This window comes from Parus major, chromosome 1A, assembly GCF_001522545.3.
Source record: "Parus major isolate Abel chromosome 1A, Parus_major1.1, whole genome shotgun sequence".
NCBI lineage: Eukaryota > Metazoa > Chordata > Aves > Passeriformes > Paridae > Parus > Parus major.
The window spans coordinates 26,822,870-26,842,928 of NC_031773.1; the positions used below are offsets into that span (position 1 = coordinate 26,822,870).

A 20,059-nucleotide genomic window follows, 5' to 3' on the forward strand; every position below is an offset into this window, starting at 1 on the left:
GAACAAAGAGGTACCTCTTGATCTGACAGGACTAGATGTACAGTTCTGAATGCTAAGGAACAGTTTCTGTTTATTCTTCTTTGATTAAAAACAATATAGTCCATTCTCAGCTTAATGAGTTCAGAATAGTATTTTATTACAGCTTTAAGTGCATATGAATTATCTAAATTCAACTGGTAAAAAGGGAAGTGTGAAGCAATCTTTGGAAGTAGAGTTAAAAAAGTACTGTATAAGCTTTCCTTGGAAGTCTAGTTTGAATACTCCTGTATTGCTCCACTGCTTGTTGATACTTGGAACTTTTAGCAGCAGAAACTGACCTTTGTACAGAATTGTACAAATGATATGACCTCAATACATGTTTTCTCAGGCCTGGAATAAGTATTCAAGCCTGCTTTCATGTGTGACCTGTAGCAAGATTTGAATTTATGTCTCCATATTTAGGTGGCTAAAGCGTGATCTAGTGCTTTATTAAATTATTTTATAATGCATTTATTCACTCATGTCCAGTGAATATGGCCAAATGCATGCCAAGCTTTCACGCTTGTTCACATGAAAGAGTTCATTCTATGTACCCTGCGAAAACTCCTTTTTAAAATGTATTTCTGTGTAATTAGTCTATATTGGGCTTTCCTCTTTTTTCCTTAGAGACAGGGCAGGAGCAGCAACCAGTCAGATTACAGAAGATATCTTGTCATCCTCTCTGCAGCCCAGCATCACTGCAGTCACTCAGTTCCCAGTTTGTCTGCGTCACATGATGCGGTGCTTCTTTGAGGAAAAAGGGTACTAGGGTTTCCCTTGGAAAAAATTGTAATTTTTGAAAGATTTAGGAATTCGAGTATTTTGAACTTTTTTCATCACTTCAGGTCCATGTCTGCTTGGACAGGAAAGAAACTGGACAAGGAAAAGAAAAGAAAAGGTAGCTGTGCCAATTCTCCTGAAGCAGACCCTGTCTTTACCAAAGCAAAGTCTGTGAGATCTGACAGATCCAACTTCTTCAGAAGGTCAGGGGATCAATACTCCAGCACCAGATCAGAGACCTCCTACACCAGGAGGAGGGCTAGGCAGTCTTCAGAGCTTACAAGGGTTAGTTCTGTCTCTGCTTCCCTCTGCCAAGAGGAAAAGAGGTCAGACGAATGGAAGTACAGGCATGGCTCTAGACATCATGCTTCTGAGCAACAGATAATGGGGTCGGAGGAGGGCTCAGTTTCTCAGGCAGGACAGCCATCCCCTTTCCAGCAATCCCCCAGCTGCAACTCAATTGGTGGCTTACTGGCAAGGCAACATTCTTCTCTCCAGCACTGGTGCAGCCAGACCCCAGAATGCGGCTCAGATTCAGAAGACACTCAGAGCTCCTGCCACACGAAGGCAAGACCTTCTACTCACTTCTCCGAATCTGAGAAGAATTCACTAATGAAATCTGTAATTTTGCCTGAGCTGGCCACTGTCTTAAAGGATGCTTTGACAGCAGCCAGACAAAGCATAACGTCTGTGGCACAGGCTAGGTCCCATTCAGTAAAGCATCCCAGGGTACCAATTGCAGAAGTTCCACTGGTTCCTTTACAAGCATCTGGGAGCAGTTCCCAGATTTCTGAGTCTGATCATATGGACTGCTTAAAAAATGAAACAGCTTCTGGGAAGGAGAAACCTGAAGCTGATAAGGCCTTGGAGGTTGAATCAGCCTCTGAAGATGGGGAGGTGGCCTCTGAATCCCCTACAGAAGATCTAGAAGGACCAGATCCTCTGCGTAAATTTGACATGAAGACTCAGAATTACCTGTTTGAACACATAAAGAGGGTGCTAATGCTAAAATCTTCCAAATGTGAATGTGCTTCAGAAGAGCTGCTTATCCCCTCTGATGAAGGCAAGGTAGATAATGCACTTCCTATCCATCCGGCTGTGGAAGATCTTGTCTGCAGGATTTGGGGAAATCCTGAAGCCAAGCATGAAGTCCCACCAGTCCTGCGTAAGCTCTATCCTTTTCCAGTGGATAAAGCTGCTTTGTGGGGAACCTTGCCTGAGGTAGACAGATCATTGGTTACTGGTTATTCTGTACTGTCAGTACCTGATAATACAGATGCTCTCCCTAAAGATCCTACTGACAGAAAGATTGAGGAAGCAATTAAAAGATCTTTTAAGCTAGTTGCAGCCCAGCTTGGAGTATCTATCTACTGCACTTACGCATCTAAAGCTTTACTAATATGGTTAGAGGAAGAACGAGCCAGATTCAAAAAGAAATGGGTCCCATCTGGTGCCATGCAGAGGAAACACAGGCTGTGTAAAATTGCAGCTAATTTTATCCATGATGCAGCTGAGGATTCTCTTAGACTCACTGTTAAAAATGTGGCATGCCTCACTGTAGCCTGGAGAGCTCTATGGCTGCGTCCTTGGAGCTCATCGCTAGATCTGAAATGTAAACTGCTGTCTTTACCATACACAGGGGGCAAGCTGTTCGGTGAATCCTTAGTCCAGATCATGAAGGATTTCTCAGAACACAAACACTCCTTACGTCAGATGAAAAAAAAGGGCTCTGTTGGAAGTTCTTCCTGTTCTACTCACAAGTGTCTGAGCTCCTTGCGTTCTCCACCAAAGTTCAAAGGAGGGAAGGGAAAGTATAAGGTCTCACAATCACTTCATGCCAAGTATGAAAAGACATCTCACTTTCAGAGAGATACCAGACCATCAAGAGGAACTTTCTAAGAACACAGACTTGCTTCCTAGTTTCTCAGGAACTGAGAAGAGTGAAAGACAAGGAAATGTTTCAATATTTCTGGACAAATAAACCTGGCCCTAAGAAAATTAGTTGTTTTAAAGTAAGATTTAAATTATGAAGTTACTTAAATCTTAATGACTAATTAAGATATTCTAGAGAAATCATAGCTCTCAGTTTTAGGGGAGGGTTTTTTCACTCTAGGTTTCCTGGTGGTCTTGGGATGGTTTGGATTTGTTTGAAGTTTTGCACTCCTCAACCTCAAGAGAATACTTTCTGTGTGAGTTGGCTGGTCTGCAGGACAACATCAGATTTTTCTGCCATATTGATCTAGTGAAGGAAATAATACTTTAGGAAATTCAGGTGTTTCAGGAACTATGGAATGATTGTGGATGCTATATTCCTGTCACTGGATGGATTCCTTCATTTTTACTTAATAGGGGAAAACAGTGCCTCTGTAGCAATCTGCACTGCATTCTCAGAATTTTTCTGAGTTGTAGAAGACTGAGACAGTAAATTGTGGGCAGTCATTCTCTACACCAAGAACATTCAAGAAACAGAATAAGTACCACAGATCTGTGTTGAGGTCAGTGGAGGTGTATAAATCAGCCTAAATTTTCCTCCTGGTCCATAAATTGAGGGAAATTAAGGAAATTAAGACGTTTTGACAGCTACAGACCTGTGGATTCATGGGTAGGAAGACTGGAAGCAAGCAACTAGAAGGGAAGGATGAAAGTTCAGTGGTCTGCAGAATGTTGAGGAAGATCAAACAGGACTAGGCAATGACAGTAGAAGGATTGCTAGTGTTGTAACACAGGAGATTTGCACATTTTGGTGAATTGTTTTGCCTTTTCAATATTTTGACACACAGTATTTTTCCTAGAAATCCTAGGATATGCTGTGAGACACTGTGGCAGAGAGTTCTGGGATTGCTAGAAAATATATTGCTCTTCCTTCTTGTTCTGAATTGATTAACAATGAAAATAAAATTTGTAACTACAACTGTGGGTTTTTTTTCTCTTGTAGTTACTTAACTTGCAACTTAGGTGTGTTTCCACAGGGACGTAGCTACGATCTGTGCCTCAGGACTGTGATTCTAAGTTTGGTCCCATCCAGAACAAGGGATTATTTCAATGAACTGCCTGAAGGACTGAACAGTCCAATTGGATTTGGCAGTGGTCGTACTGTATTCTAATTTACGTACGTGGACTTTGACAGTTCTTGTTTTCATTCTTGAATACTTATGTGATTAACAATTTTTTCAACACATTGCTTTTTAAAGCCAGAGCTTCATCACCCAGTTTTTCCAACTTCTGCCAGGATTGAAGATCGAGTATTACAGAAATGTTAATGAAAAACTACTCAGAGGAGTAATAATAGGTGTGCTTAAGTCTTAGCTAAATAAGAAATAGTAAAATGGTTTGAAGTATGGATTGACTCTAATAATATTGGGACTCACAGTCCTAATAATTTAGGAGTGTTAACAGAAGCCTGTTAGGTATAGGGACAGATTCTCTTGGACTTTGCAGGCAAGCCATAAGGTATGGAAGGTACTTCTGTGGCTTTACCTGATTGCTTTTACTTAAACATTTCTGGGCTATTGACCTGAGGTCACAGAAACAGGAATTTACTGCAAACAATTTTAATCTTCTGCATCCACTTTCTGTGTCTCATAGCCCAAAATGCTTTATTTCATGTTGCCTTCCACCTGACAGTTGTGCTGTAAGGAAAATTAGTAATATTGCTAACGATATATTGAGTCTTTTTGCATGTCTATGAATGTGGCAAAGTTTAGTTGGGAACTAGTTGCCTGCTGGACTGCAGAGGCATCGTAAAAGTGTCTTCCCCATTCTGACTGGTTGCTGCATGTACCCATATCTAAGGAAGAAAAGTTGAAAAGTTGAAAGAAGAAAGGAGCTTTCAAGGTACATATTTCTTTCAATAACTGATAAGTTTGTGAAATGGAATTACTTTTTTTAAACAAGTAAATTTGTACTTGGCACTTATGTTATTTTTACCTTCATAGTTCTTATAACTCTTAATAATTAGCTTCAAGTTTGATATATGTTTCATTAAACTAAGAAGAAAAAGAAACATATTCATACAATATCAAGCAATAATGATTAAGATTTAAATCATGCTTTCAGAGTATGCTTTAATATTAAGCACTTTTCTTACTGAAGTGTATGTGGTATGTAAAAGTGCTTAACAAAATGATTGGTACATATGAGTCTTCGAGAAATTTTCATCCTTAAAAAGGTACTAGTATGGAATTTATTTATACAGCAAAAAATAATAAAAGTATTACTACACTTAACTTCCATGGCTCTAAATAAAGAATTTGTACCCATTCTCACCTCATGTTTGCTTCCCTTCCAGTATTGTTTTCTGACTATTAATTATATAGTTATATGCACTACACAAACTACACTTTCAAAAACTTCTTCAATTTCCCACTGTAATTTTAGTCAACCCAATTTGCACTTTATTTTTTAATATCACAGTATTATGGGTACACTAGGTACAAAATAAAAGTCAGCAAACAAAATCACAAACAGAAACTGAAAGAAACTATGATTTATCCTGATTGCATTTTGAAATAGTTTTATAAACAATTGTAAGCAAGGCTGGCAAACCTTGGGGGTACAGTATTAAAATTTATGGCTTTATCATGTCTTGGCAATATAATATTATATATTCTACAGCCTAAAGTGTTCTATAACTCTTCCTAATGTAATTCAGCAAGTTTTGCAATTTGCTTCTTGGCAACAAACAGATAATACGTTCATCACCAGAGCACAGAGCCCCTCCTCTGTTTTGAATCCCTAGGGTAGCAAAAGTGTTGTCCAAATCATTGATGTGTTCACTTTTTCTCCTTTTCCTATTTGTTTGGTGTTTTTGTCTTTCTTCCTCAATTTCTTTCTCTTCCACTCAAAAAACTGTTTTCGTCTAGGAGTCATAATCCAGTTTGATACAGAAAAAACAGTACCATGGCATATGTTTTCTTTTCTGAACCAGGAGCATAAAGCATCTTGGACAATCCCACTTGTTTTTCCATTGCCAGAGTCCTGGCAGAACCACTCTCTAGACTTATATAGAGCAATAATTAAAGGAATCCCCAGGTTCATTTGATTTGATTTGATTTTTGTATTTGCTGTGACTGTGCCCTCACACAAGTGCCTACCTCTGTGCAGATACAGTCCTGGGTAAATCTGCAGTTTTGTTTGGTTTTAATTATAGAGATAGTAGAATTCACATCCCGACTAAAACATAGAAAAATCTTATACACAATGTAACCGTGTAAGTATTTCTTTATTGTTTTATACATAAACTTTGCAAAAATATAAATAAGAAAACCATAAGAGCAACAGGTCTCATACTTAGATTTTTCTAAATTGTAAAGGCAAATCAAGCTTTTCATTGGATTAAACACAAAAAGTGTTGATATCTTTAATACAGTAGTAGTGTAATATTTATTTATGTATATTCCAACCTGGTGAATTACACTGGTTACAGGCATATTTTAGAATATTTGTACAGAGTTTCATGACCAGCTGGAATATGATACAGTTGTAATTTTAATTTATTTTCATTTCTGTGTATTATGGTGTAAGGAATTAGGAAGTTATTCACCTGAATTTAAACAACAAACCATATATGCCAGTGTTCTTTCCTTAACAGTCCTACCCAGAAAGCAGATCTTCCCTGGGAGTAGGACTGGTTACAATTGCAAAGGGAGGCCCTGGCCTTCATTTGATTCATACCACCTGTTCTAATGACTATTAATACCTTCTGATGGGGGCACTGGAGAAACTACATTGCATATGAGTATTAAATACTTGATTCTATCTTCAACGTTTTAAATAGATGGCCCTTCCAAAATGAACTTTCTTCAGTAATGCCTCTGTAATCTGCTTGTGTTCACAGTGGTATAAACACTTTCACTTTGCTGATGGATTCTTGAAATTTTGGAGTAGTCTTTTAAAGGTTATTGGCCTGTTTGTTTGCAGCACCAGTGAGACAGATCAATGACAGACATTTATCCTAGTGCCTTGTACACAGCAATAAGTAAAACATCAATCCTGACACAGTCACATTCTGAGGTTTTGCTTTTGTGTGCTTTGAGCATGAAGATTTTCATACATGTAAATAACACCTGAAACCTTTTTTTCTGGTGTACATGCAGAATGATAAAATCTCTGGTATGCTCTTTCTGTAAGTATATGCATATTAGAGGTGGCCCTCTTTTAGAATTTAAGAACTTAGTGTTTTGAAAAACAAAAAAAAAGGTGATGAGATGAGGAGAAACAGCATGATAGAAAATGGGTGTAATGGTTTTCCAGCAATAATTTCTCAACAGGGCTTTTGTTGGCTAACTGTATGATCTGTGTGGCCTTGTACATCCTATGTAATATATATATATATATATATATATATATAAAAATGGTTTCTCTGGGTGTTCAAAGGTATTAATTAGGAAAAAATGCAATATTTGAAGATCTAAAACATGAGATTTTAGGAATTATAGGGTTAAAATAATTTGCTGAGTATATATTCAACCTAGCATTCTAGAAATTGTAAAATGTAATTTTGTTTCTTTAATATTTTATATGTTTTTCTTTATATTTCCCATAATAATACAAAAAGTCGCTGTGAATCTTAATGAAAACCCCAAACTACTTCCTCTTTTTGTACCCTATATGCAAATCAAGTCACATGTTCTGTTTAAGACAAGGTAAATAATTGCACCCGAAAGTGCAGCTGGCAATAGTGGGTTTCAAATCAAGATGCTTTGGAGCTGCTGCTGAAATCTTCATCTTGAAACTGAAGTGCAGTGTAAAGGATTCTGAAAAGAGCCCAACTATATCTATTTCATGCAATACAAGCCTACCACAGCTGCAAATTTATTTGAAGATGCTGATGGTGCTGCAGCTTTTCCACTGACAAAGGAAAGACCACAGTACTTTGCTACAGAGATCTCTTCTACTGGCCTTTCTTTCATTTCTTTTTTCTGTTGTCCTCCAAATCACCATCATCACTGTCAGAACATTACCAGTCAGGGAGTAGGGTAGGGAGACGGATCTGATAAGAAATGAAAAAGAATAAGCATGCTCTCAATTCCTCAATTCTAACTGCTGTAAGCTGAATTGTTGCTTTTCCTGTAATACAGTAAATATTGTAGCAATTTTAAGAGCAACTTATTATTGATAAAATACTGATCACTATCAGGATATGGACTTTGCTTTTCTTCTTAGGCTATTTTCATTTGTTTCTTCTGCACCCTTTTAATGGAATATGTAGGTCTCTTGAAAGGTAAGGCTGAAAATTGCAAGTCTGGACTGCATTATGTAACAAATTATTTGAAATGCAGCACTTTTATTTTCTTTATACTAGTAAAGAAAATCAGTATATTTCATTTAACCAAATTCATTCTTCATTCATTTTCAAGGAGTCAAAAAAATTAAGAAGTTTAACAGACTAACTTCACGGCACATCATAAGCTTGTTACTTTGGAGAACAAACAAATTATTTTTTTATAACTTTACAACCCACTTCTTAATGCTTGCAGTTGCATCTACATGGCTTCCAAGCCAAGGGCACAAGTCTTACCACTGAAAATTCATGCACGATGGGAAAAAAACAAACCAAAAACACAACTCCCCCTCCCTCCACTGAAGACATTCTCTATTTAAACCATTCTTACACCATGTTTTCATGTGAACTGCATCATATTGATTTGTCTCTACAATGTGATGTGGGTTTACTAAAGGATTATAGGGCTGCACACATGCTTTTCATAAACTCTGCATGCATGGCTGATTTTGTCTTAGTAAATAGTACATCAGTTAATCCCATGTTTGTTTGTTTGTGTCTCCAGCGATGCAGAGGACCATAAACCTCTAAAAAAAGGAAGCCGGACACCTTCAGACAGAACTGTGAAAAAAGAAGACAGTGATGATAGTTTAGTTGACTATGGAGAAGGTGTAAATGGTCAGTTCAATGAGGATGGCTCCTTTATTGGACAATATAGTGGTAAAAAAGAGAAAGAACCTGCAGAAGGAAATGAAAGCTCTGAGGCTCCTTCTCCTGTAAATGCCATGAATTCATTTGTGTAACCACAGAACTCGATCCCCTCGTATCTTCAGTTTGCTTAAAGCACTTGTGCATCCTCCTTCTCATACTATGAACACACAGGTAATGGAGCTCCTCACCACCAGATGTTAATGCTATGAGAATATGCAGGTTAATATCAGTACACAGCATAATGACACAGTAAGTGGTATGTTACTATGAATCAAAATAGAAAATTCAAATTTTGTTCAAAACTTGGCTATTTTTATGTTTGTTTTTTTTTTTAAAGGAACTGACACAAACAGTAACATCAACTTGTAGTTTTGTTTCCTGTTGAGAATACAATATAATGCATGGAAAAAAACCCCCTACACAACTCAAAGGTAATCTTGTGTACACTATAAAAACATGGTTTGACAATTTGTTATGCAGTCCTCAGCTGAATCCCTGGATATGAATTCCGTTCTCATTGTCAGAGTGTTATAGTAGTATTATATAGAACTTCAATGTCTTTGTGGACATTGTTGTGAAATTGGTGACTTAATGTCTAGCTATCATATGTCTTTTTGCAAGACAGTTAGGAACAGTATGTACAGTATATAATTGCTAAATGATTTAAGTATGACACTTGCATTTGCTGAAGCTTAATGAGACCCTATTATCTGCTCTTTGCTCCTATTACTTTATAACCTTTTTAATCTACCAAGTATTACAGCAGTACAGTATTCTATTTTTACATCAAAACACATTGAATTGATTTTAGGGCATAAAAATATGCATTGCAATGCATTTTGGAATTTGTACAGTCACTGAAAGAAAAACTTTAAAAATGAGGGAAAATATTCTGGAAAACACAGGGCAAAGTACATTCAGTGCCTTTATACAATATGCATTCCATAATGCGCTGTACTACTAAATCAGTTGGTGCAGTAAACTGTGATTAGCAGACTACTGTCATTGCCAAATAAAGGAAAAATGTGAAGAAAAAGAAGTGTTATGAAACTGTTGTGCTAAAAATGGAAAGTTTAAAATATTTTAAATTACATAAAGAAGAGTATGATTTTTTTCCCTTTAAAAAAAGCTTTCTATGCAGTTACAGAACAACATGTTTTCATGGCCTTAGAATACTTAAAACAAAAATGAAAATAAACAAACAAAAATCCCAAACCACAACCAGAATTAAATTATTTACTAACGCAGCAAGGTACAAGCTCTGGTAAAATAAATCATTAAAAACCCAAACCAGCTGACTCCATTGGTGAGAGCGCATTTCTCTCTGTGTCCCAGTCTGATCAGTGTGGCAGCTTTGTAATTATCTCCAGCCTGAAGCAGTGTGGGGGTTACTGCTCAGAACCACAGCATTCCATCTGACAAGTGCTAATAGGGTTTATTGGTAAAGGATTACCCTTATCGGTTAAAAAATTATTTTCTCGCATACGATATCAATCAAATGTTTACCTCCAAATATAAATTTTTATAACAACCTATGGTTGAAGGAATGCTCAGTTTCATTTGCCAATAAATTGGTTTTTCATAACTTGCATCAAGTTTAATTTTAAGTAAGCTTTTTATATGTAGATATTTTGTTGAATTTGTAAATACACTTAAAGCGTAGATGCTATATGCTTCTAGGTGTTACAGACAAATAAACCAAGAAAGCTTATGTTGTACTGTGTAAGAAGTACTATAGCCAATGGTGTGCATGGTATTTTAAAGCATCTACTTCATTTTTTTTTGTTTGTTTTTGCTGTGAGAACAAAATAGTGATCTGCTCATTTACTACAGTTTCCAACTAAACCATTCAGAGCTTTTGCCAGTGCACTACATTAGCCCATAGGACACCTTACAGCTTTCATGTATATATTGTAGGTAAAGCACAATTGAAGTAATCCCAAATGTAACCCAGCTGTAATAAGCTTCTTTCGCACCTTTGAGCTTTCCATTGGTCAGTTTTTTTAATGGGAACCGAAACACGAAATGAATTATATGAACATTGATTACAAAGCACAAAGAGAACATTTCTTAACAGGATTTGCCAATGGTTTTGGTAAAAATGAAATATCATTTTACTCTTATTTAATTGTAGATGCTGAATTATCTGTGCATGTGGGGGTAAACATACAGGCTCACTTCTGTAATAGTGCAACAGATTTTGTATTAAAAATAAATGTGGTTTTAAAATTTCACTGTTTGTTCTGTTTACACTAGCAGTAAAAATCACATCGGATTCATCCTGTAATTAAGAATTCAAAGTGGAAAAAAAGCATGAAAGAACTCTGACAGTTGTTCCCATGATGTTATAGAGCTTCCATTACTGCCATCGAATTATTTACAGAAAGTTGCATACCTTCACATGCTACCATTTGAAAAAATGGTAAATTTGACCATTTCCCATTGAAATCTACTATTTGCATTTTACTTCCATGGATGTTTTTATTATTTATTTAGTCATATTAGTGCAAAGAAAAGAACTGAAATAGTCATGTTCCATACGTGTAAGAGTGGATAGGAGAAAGTAAGTATGTTGATTTGAAATTAAGAGCCCTCATATAGGATCCCAAATAAGGATTTTGTGTCCTAAAGGAATTGTCTGACATATAAATTTATGGGTATCTGTTTTTAAATAGTATATGAAGTGAGGAATTTTTAGATATCATCTTTTACAGTACACAAAATCCATTGCAATGCTCTTTTCATACCTTGTCTATTCTATATATGAATGGAAACAGACTGGGCAGGAGGGCAGCTGTTCTGCATAGAAGACTGCAGGAGAGCCATGGATTCCAAGAGATGCAGGTGCTTCAGGAGATGTATCCAAAAGTTGATGTGTGGGCATGATGCTTGAAAGAGGGATCTTATCACTGAATCAGAAGCCATTCTATCAGCCTTTCCATATGTAATTGGAAATTCTTGAATATTTCAGCTGCTGTTATCTGCAGAGACTCAGCTCTGGCACTTCTATCTTCAAATATCTTCACATTATCTTCAGATACTGTCTGTCTTGGTTTTTGTACAGGTATCTGTTGATTTTTGCAGCAATGTAAATTGTCTGGGAGATATGAAATAAGCTGTTTCTGTTTCAATTAAAGAATATTTCCTGAAAAGAGAGGTCTGAGTTCCCTAGGCTTAGTTGGGAAGAGGGATTTCATACAGTAACAACTTTTGGAGATCCATACGTTATTTGTGCATGTTCCCCAAAGTGTACTAATACGTATAGTTGCTATATTTTCATTTTACTGATATACTTTTGCTTTTGATTTTATTCTCACTGAAGTGATTGTATAAATCCTGAGGGAATTAAAGAGGCTACCCCAATGGTAATTTTTCTTGTAATCTATTCTCACATCATTCCTAGGAAAATACAATTTTCTCATGGTTCCATGTAGCAGAAGCAAAGTGGCAAAAAAAGAAAAAAGTAGCAGAAGCAGAGTGGAAATTCTCTTTTCATGATGTCTGGTCTATTTTAAAACAGAAACCCTAGGAATTATATATGAAGAAATACTGCCATATGGAATTGTCTTCTTTTCTAAAAAAAAACACCAAACTTTGGAGAAATTCAGAAAGAAAATGAGATTCAAATAATTTCTGAAAAGCAATTGTCCTTTCCTGTGTTTCTGTCACAGTCTTTCTGTTTTCCCCCTTCATCTACCTTTGAAAAGAACATTTCAGAGAGTTGGCAAAAATAGCAACTGGTTTTATGGGAAGATGGAAATAACTGAATGTGGAACTTGTAGGAATCTACCCCAAAATGATGCCCCTAGAGTGAAAATAAATACAACTGGCAATCATGTTTTAATCTCTGGATTTCATCTGAATGAAGGGATCCCTGGCTGCTCTTTGTACATGAGAAGTGGAAACTTTAGACCAAACTGTCAAGATAAATACATGTCAACAGGACTATGACAGACAGTAGATGTGATCCGTTGTGACGGTAAGCAAGGAGAGAAACGGTGATCCCAGTGTTCTCATAAATTTTGGCAGCAAAAATATACACCAGGTTCCTTACTGTGCTCACATGTAAATGAGCTGGTAAAAAAATTGTGATCATGTTCAATACCTGAAGGATGGATTCTTCATTTGGGGTTGAAGAAGTTTGCCCTGTGAATTTGTGAATTTGGCAGCACTGGCTTTGTCCCTTTGGGAAAGCTGCACAGGATAAATTTGAAGCCAGCTGGCAAGTAATAGGTTTGCACTTGTTTAAATTGGAGAGTGGCAGGGCAGGAGACAGCTCCTGTCACCTGGACCCAGCCAGCCTTTTGACCTGTTTCATCTTGCCCTAAAGTATTCAACTAAAATAAGGAAGTTTAGAAGGTAGTATGGTTTTCCTGCCAGCTGAAAAAAAAACATCACGGCATCATGTCAGAAATCTAAGGCAGTGATTAGATTTAATTCTGCACAGCTTTCTATCACATTTTGGATATGAGTGATGAGGAGGAAACATACCTGGTTCATGCTGTACAAATATGGTTTTCAGACCTGAGCTTTCAAACAGGGAAAGTGATGCCAAACTTTTTAAAAATTACCGGGTCTTGTGCTACATTGAGGAATGAACTACATTTACTTTTGACAGTAAACTGTACTTGATATGTGTCTTCCAGAGGGTTCTTCTTTATTTCCCATGTCCAAAGACTTCAGAAGAGGGATGCTTTGGCTTTGAAACCCAACATCTTACCTGAGAGAGGATAGCAGCCCACTCCTCTGCCCTGTGTTTGGAAAGATCTAAAGGACTTCAAGACTTCACAGGGCTAAGGGAACAAATTAAATTTTCTAAATGGCAGTGTTCAGGATATAGTTCAGGTAGATGTTCTGCAATGTATGAAATGTAGTGAAAGAGTTATGGTCATGCTGGCATGAAAAGTTTGCCTGTCTGACGTGGCAAGAAGGGGTAGTGAAAATGAAACTATTGAGACAGAAAAATGCAAGTACAAAAGTATAATATCTGAGGTTTTTTGGAGAGATTTGAGAAACAGCCAGTAGGGTAGCTGGCCTGAAGAGCAAAAAGAGAAAACCAGACAAATGGCAGAGGGAGCAGGAGACCTTGCTAGTGTGGAGCAGCACAGCCTGCTGTGTCCAGACCGCACTATCTGTTGGTGACAAACAGCGTAAAATACGACATCATTCTCCTTCCAGATTTTTTTTAAAAATTATTTATTTAGTTATTGTTCCAAGAGACTTAGAAAGACTTACCAATCTTAAAAATGTCTGTCAAACAACTGAAAATTGCTAGGGAGTTTGTAGATTTGGCATAGGTGAAATACTAACCAGCTGGACAATCAAACACACAAAGCAGTTGCTTTAATTTCTTTACTTTTTGAAGTAAGCTGAAACTATCTCCTGGAAAACACCTGCTTTCTGCAGGTATAGGACAAGGCAATCTGAAAAGATCCTTTTCCCTTTTCCTAGGAATTTGACTAGTGCTGTTCTAGTAATATGAGGAAAGTGGGCATTTTCCAAGCTGTTGAGATCAGGAAGATACAAGGGAGCCATACAAACTGTTTGGTAGATGAAGAACCTACACCATGAGGACTCCAAACACGGAAAACCAAAGTTAACATTTTTGAAGAGATTCTTCAAGAATAAAACTGAAGAGAGGAAAAAATAAAAAGACAGCTAATTGCAACAGTTTCTGGACAAGTCAGAGTACAGATTAATGTAAAAGAATGCTGACATGGGCAGGAATAGTTTGATTTCCAGGAGAGGGAAAAAGGCCTTTTCTAGGCTATCTGATAGCATGTAGGTACAAATACCACATGAAGAAGCACAAGAAAACTGGTTACCCTGCCTATAAGTGAATACTACAGCTTTAATTTTCTAGTAGTACACAACCATAATTTTTTGGTATATTTATATAACTTGAATAATTAGCCAGCAAGAACTTCTATTTAGTTAAGATTGTTTTTTCCTTCCTGTCCTTTTCACTACAGGTGCTTGATTCCAAAGTTTTGCTTTAAGAAGGAAACAGTCTGTGCTTTTCTACTACAATTAGGCAATGACCATAAACTTTATCAAAAGCAAAATCATATATATTTTTTCTAAAACAAGTTGATTTTTCTTTTTTATAATGAGAGGCAGACAAGTCTTCAATCGCTAGCATTTACAATTGGCCACTAGAGGGAAGTTAGAATTGTTGGTTAGCAGAAGCCCAAAGCATCTGAAGTTCACATCCCATGTTAATGGATATAGAGAGTGTGTGTGTGTGTGTGTGTGTGTGTGTGTGTGTGTAAATGTGAGTATGTGTATATCTATATATATAAAGGCACTATAAAATACTGGTTAAAAAGAATAGGAAACAGGTTCATAATTCATTTGTTTGTGTAACACATTAATTCTGTTTGTCTATGTAACAATGACCTTATTCTAATTCAAACATTTGTTATCAGGATTGTAAATTGCAGAGACATTTGGAGCAGAATTGCTGTTTGAAAACTAAACTGGCAAGAACTATGGGACAGGGATGCTTAGTTCGAAATTCAGCAGGTAGCCCTGTCCCAAAGTCTTTCTCGAGGCAGAATAGAAGCCAGACGAATGTCTTGCTAGGCTGTCAGTTCCCAGATGTGTCTGTTGGTATGTGTGCCTGGCAGCTGTAAAATAAGAAAGATTTTAAAAATGGTGTTGACCTGGTTGGTGTGTAGCCAACTAGCTCAGCTTTTGCAGTTCATAAGTAGCCTACACTGCCCCAGATGGTTTTGGAGAAGGTGCTGCCTGGTGCTGCTGAACCTGTGCAACTGGAGGGGACAGGTTCCTATAAGAAGTCGATGAGTGCAGCCTGGCTGGGCAATTTGTAGGGCAGCAGTTCATCTTACTGAAGTACCATACTTGATCTGTTTTTGAATTTGTCGGGATTGCCCTTAATCTGTGTGTCAAAGAAGAAGAGCTTAAGGTCTTGACGCACAAAGATGGGAACATCTCGTCAGGCAGCAGATTGCTCCCTGGCAGGAGCAGGGCTCAGCGCGGCGCCTGCTCCGCGCCCCCGGCTCTGACAGTCTTTAGGCCGCTCCTGTTAGAGCGTGTCCGGGACTGTGACCACCATTAAGTGTTTTGATCAGGATGGGTAACACACGGCACGTTTTCAGTGTCGCAGCCCCGGGAGTCCTGCTGCTCTGAAATGAGATAAAGAAATGCTGAATTGATGCACGTTGTCAGACAGCATCATCTTCAGAGAGACTCTGCCTGCGGGAACCAGCTCAGCACGTCAGGGCCCATTCATGTGAGGAGGACAGAAGCTCTGCCCTTTGGGATTGGCATCACATCATCCTGGTGGTGGCAGTGAGGGGTGGAAGGGGGAAGCATCTGCAGGGTGTGCTCAGCTTTGTAGCTGGAGACTTGTTGCAGGGTTCGAGGCAATAAAATAAGAAAGCCCGAGGTGTTAAGAAAATAACAGAAGCTTTCCAGCAGTACCATAGAAAAATCATTGTATATCAGCATCATACCAAACAAATAGGTGCATGCTGCTTTAGAGATGGGAGTGCAGCCACAAGTTAATCATTAACAGTGAAGACAATCTAGCAAGTTTTTTCTTTTTAGTGATGGTGAGAGCAGAGATGCTGAAAACCCAGGACAGATATTTCAGATGGAGCAGGCAGTCTCCACCCTGCCAAAGCCACTGAAGCTGCTTTCATTTACACCAGCTGAGACTAGTGCTTGTGGCATTTTAGGCAGGTCTTCAGGCAGAGTTTTGAATATAATGAATATTTTTTAGTGAGTAACTGTCTAATAGAGTGTCAAGGTCTCTCCACTAATGACAGCAGCCTCAGCCTCCAGTGGGCACATCACAGCCACAGCCAGTTTACGTGTTGGAGATAGTTATCTGTCACAACTGTGATCTTTCCTTTCTAAATCACTTTTTTCATCCTGCAACTGAAAAACATTCCACTAAAAATTTTAAAAAAGCAAAACACTTTGATTATGTACCTAATTTTGGTGAGATTATTGCTCATCACTTGTTTACAAAGAACTTGTAATAATAAAAATAATCTAATAGGCCCATTGCAGAATCATAGCCCATGTTTTTATGAGACCTGCCCTCAGGGTACACATTTTAATTCTACACATAAAAGCTTGGAGAGAATCACTACAGTATTTTTTTTGCTTGTAGATAAAAGTTTCTATTTTAATGGCTGGAATTTGATGTTCCATGTAAAAAATAAGAGAAGAAACAGGATAATTTTCACTGTCACACATAAGCTTTTCTGCAGGTTTAGTTCTGGTTTTGGTGGTGTCAGGCTTTTTCTTTTTTTTAATACATCTAGAAGGATAGGTTTCAAGAATGATTTACATCTATTCATTGCTGGATGATGAGGTTTTCAGTAAGATGTTCAGAGAAAGGTTATTGTATACCATAAGACTTTGTCTGTCGAAAATCTGATGTGACAATCAGCACAACCTAGTCCTGCATTTAGCAAGTCTTTCCCTGTAACTCAGATTTGAATGCCAAAGAAGCTTTTCATTTCAGATTTGAATTGGTATAAAAATACACAAGATACTGAATTTGCAACGTTCAGCTACTTCAATGGCAAAATAAAAGCTAATGAATGAAACACATGGATTGCTCTAGTTCAAGACAAATGAAAAACTAGTAAATTATGGGAGGGTTAGGGGTTGATTTCTATTGAAGATAACCTAAAGTGAAGCATATAGGAGCAGAAATTGTAGCCTTGCTAAAAGTCTTGCCATTGGTTTATGTCCTGGTCTCACATCAAAAGCTACAATTCCTGCACCCCACGCACAGTCTTAAGGAGCCAGCTTTGTTCTGAGGCAGGGCTCTCACCAGGGCCAAATCCTACCACCATCCCAGAGAGGAAGAGTTATGGGGGAGAAAGGTCACTAAAGGAAGGCTAATTCTTGAAGCACATTTGATTTTCCACTCCTTCAAAACGCTATATTAACATCTCACACAGTAACCAGGCACACACTGGAAACAGTTCCTGCAAAAAGGGTGGCTGTTACCACTTGGTTTAACTTCGTTTGAACAAATATTTTGCTATGTATTTTGAATTTAACTTTTTAAAGATCTGACACATCTGGAGTTACTCATATAAAAAAAGAAAGGAATAGAGAGTAAAACAAGGCTTTGTGCACCTTTAATTCAGCCCAGCAAATACAAAAAAAACAGTGTGTTACCACATAGAAAATCAAAGACACGTGAAGATGCCCACCTTGGTTGGCAAGACACCCCTTTTCCTTACACAGAAAAAAGAGCCTTGCACTGGCACAGAGATGAACATTTACCAAGGTTAGTAGAGACCAGCCTACCCAATGTCATGAGGCTCCTCATCATGGGAATGGCCCCAAGCCACTTTTGCACACAAAGAAAGCGTGCAAAAAGCATTATTTCCAAAGAATATGTGTTTCCTTTGGCAGAATGTGAAGAGCCTGCTTGGTCAGAGAAAAAGGGGAAACCAGCATCACCCAGTGTCCAGGTCTTTCTGAGTCAATGTGATGTTGGTTCTAGCAGTCAAGCTACCACAACAAGCATCCATTAACCCTGCTGCAGGGCAAAAACACAGACAGAGCAGGACTTGGAGCTATGTGCATGAATCCTTCCTGAATTATTCTGCCTAGAATTACTGATCACAAGTGAACAGTGCTTATGCCAAAACAAGGTATTGTGGTTGCTGAACATGCTTTGGTGTGGAGAGTCATGTGTCATTCTTGGGTTCTCTTTTGTCTTGCCATAGTGGTTGACTCCCAAGATAAGCTGTGACTTACATAAAATCAAGTGACTAGATAGTGTGATTTTCTGTTAATTTACGTTGTTATGGGTAATAAGTGTTGATGCAGTAGCTGTGGACAGGACAGCCAAACTGAATACTGAAAATGAACCCCTGAATATACTGTTAATAGACCACCCATTAATGCTTCTTACTGACCTCATAATAAACAGGATATTTTTACTGCATGTTACACAGTTGTGCTCTTACCTTGCATGCTGGTCAACAGAACACTTGGAATTATTCTGTTAACTTTTGGCTTTTTAGTTCTCATAGTTCACTTGAGACCCATGTAAAGGAGCCAGAATTTAGACATCAGCATGGATTTCCTAAGCACATTAACTTTACAGTAGATCTTCACCTCCAAAAAATGAGAAATGAGTATACACCTACCCACCCACACACATACACACATGCAATTTTGTTGTATGAAGCAAAAAAGCATTTGTTCTCACTGCATAAAACACTCAGAGAGTTAAATCCTGAGAGAGCTTGTGTCATGCAGAATGAGTATATTCCTGAGATGCTGCAGGTTGGTGGCTGTGAATCACAGTGCTGCTCAGGAGATCTGTAAGTCTCTCCATGTTTCATTGCTCCTAACAGCAACAGGTAACAAACTAAAAATGCATCAGTGCAACTCTTCTAAAACTGAATGTCTTTGTGTTTAACCTCAGCTGGCAGCTAAGTACCACACAGCTGCTCACTCCAAATGGTTTGCCTGGATAAATATGTTTATTGAAAGGTTACTGTCCAGATTGAATAGCCCCAGGCATTCTGCTTCCATTTTGGCATGGGTCCATGCATCACCCTTGCAAGAAAGGTTGTCAACTTCATTAATCTAGCCACTACTTTTTTTTTCCACCTTCTAAGATACTAATAAGCTGAAAACATGGCTCACCTTGAAGTGATAGGCCAAATCATATTTGGGCTTAGATAAAATTGAAATATTTGCTGATTAAAATAAATTGCACATAGCTGAGCTGCATGTGGCCAGCTGTTAGTAATATGATAACTAACAATTGCATCCCTACCTTTTCAACAGGTATGTTCAAACCACATTCAGCTTGTATATCCACTGGGTATATATACATATACCCAGCTATTTTCAGACATAGTTTCTTAGAACATTCAAACAAGTGCTTCCCTTGTTCCTAAGGTTCAGTGTAGCTTTGGAATATGTTAGTTTGCATCATTCTGCATTAGAGCAAACTAAAGCTAAGCTCTAATGCAAACACACATTTGGAGTGTTGTTGACTCTGCACTAGTCTCAGTGGATTTGTCTCAAATGTTAATTAGAAGCACCCCTGGTCCAGGCTCAATTCTTGGCCCCCAACCAGCCCCACAGAACTGCTGTCAGCTGATTACCATGCTGTCTTGAAGGGTTCTGCAAGTGCTCTGTAGGGTCTCAAGAGGTGCCTGCTCCCAGCTGGCAATGGGTACAGCTCCCAAGCTGGGCAAAGTCTGAGCTGTGGCTCCCTTTGGTGCTGTCTCCTCATATTCCACATGCCAAACAGGATGTACTACAATCCTGCTGCAGGAAGAATCCTGCAGATTCTGTACCACTACCACA

General features: G+C 38.0%; 1 protein-coding gene across 37 annotated transcripts in view; it reads left to right on the forward strand.

Annotated features, from left to right (window-relative positions):
• NRCAM (neuronal cell adhesion molecule) overlaps positions 1-12,097 on the forward strand; it is a 101,606-nt gene extending 89,509 nt beyond the window's left edge. For 17 of the 37 annotated variants that reach the window (XM_033514464.1, XM_015628452.1, XM_015628460.1 and 14 more), the window contains one exon: positions 864-6,996. In XM_033514464.1, the coding sequence (XP_033370355.1) occupies positions 864-2,697 (1,834 nt within the window). In that variant the 3' untranslated portion in view covers positions 2,698-6,996. Of the gene's footprint in view, positions 1-863; positions 6,997-7,962; positions 8,021-8,585 lie in introns of those variants that run through there. The other 20 variants (XM_015628466.2, XM_015628468.2, XM_015628473.2 and 17 more) reach the window with 3 other exon arrangements.
• The last annotated feature ends 7,962 nt before the right edge of the window (positions 12,098-20,059 follow it).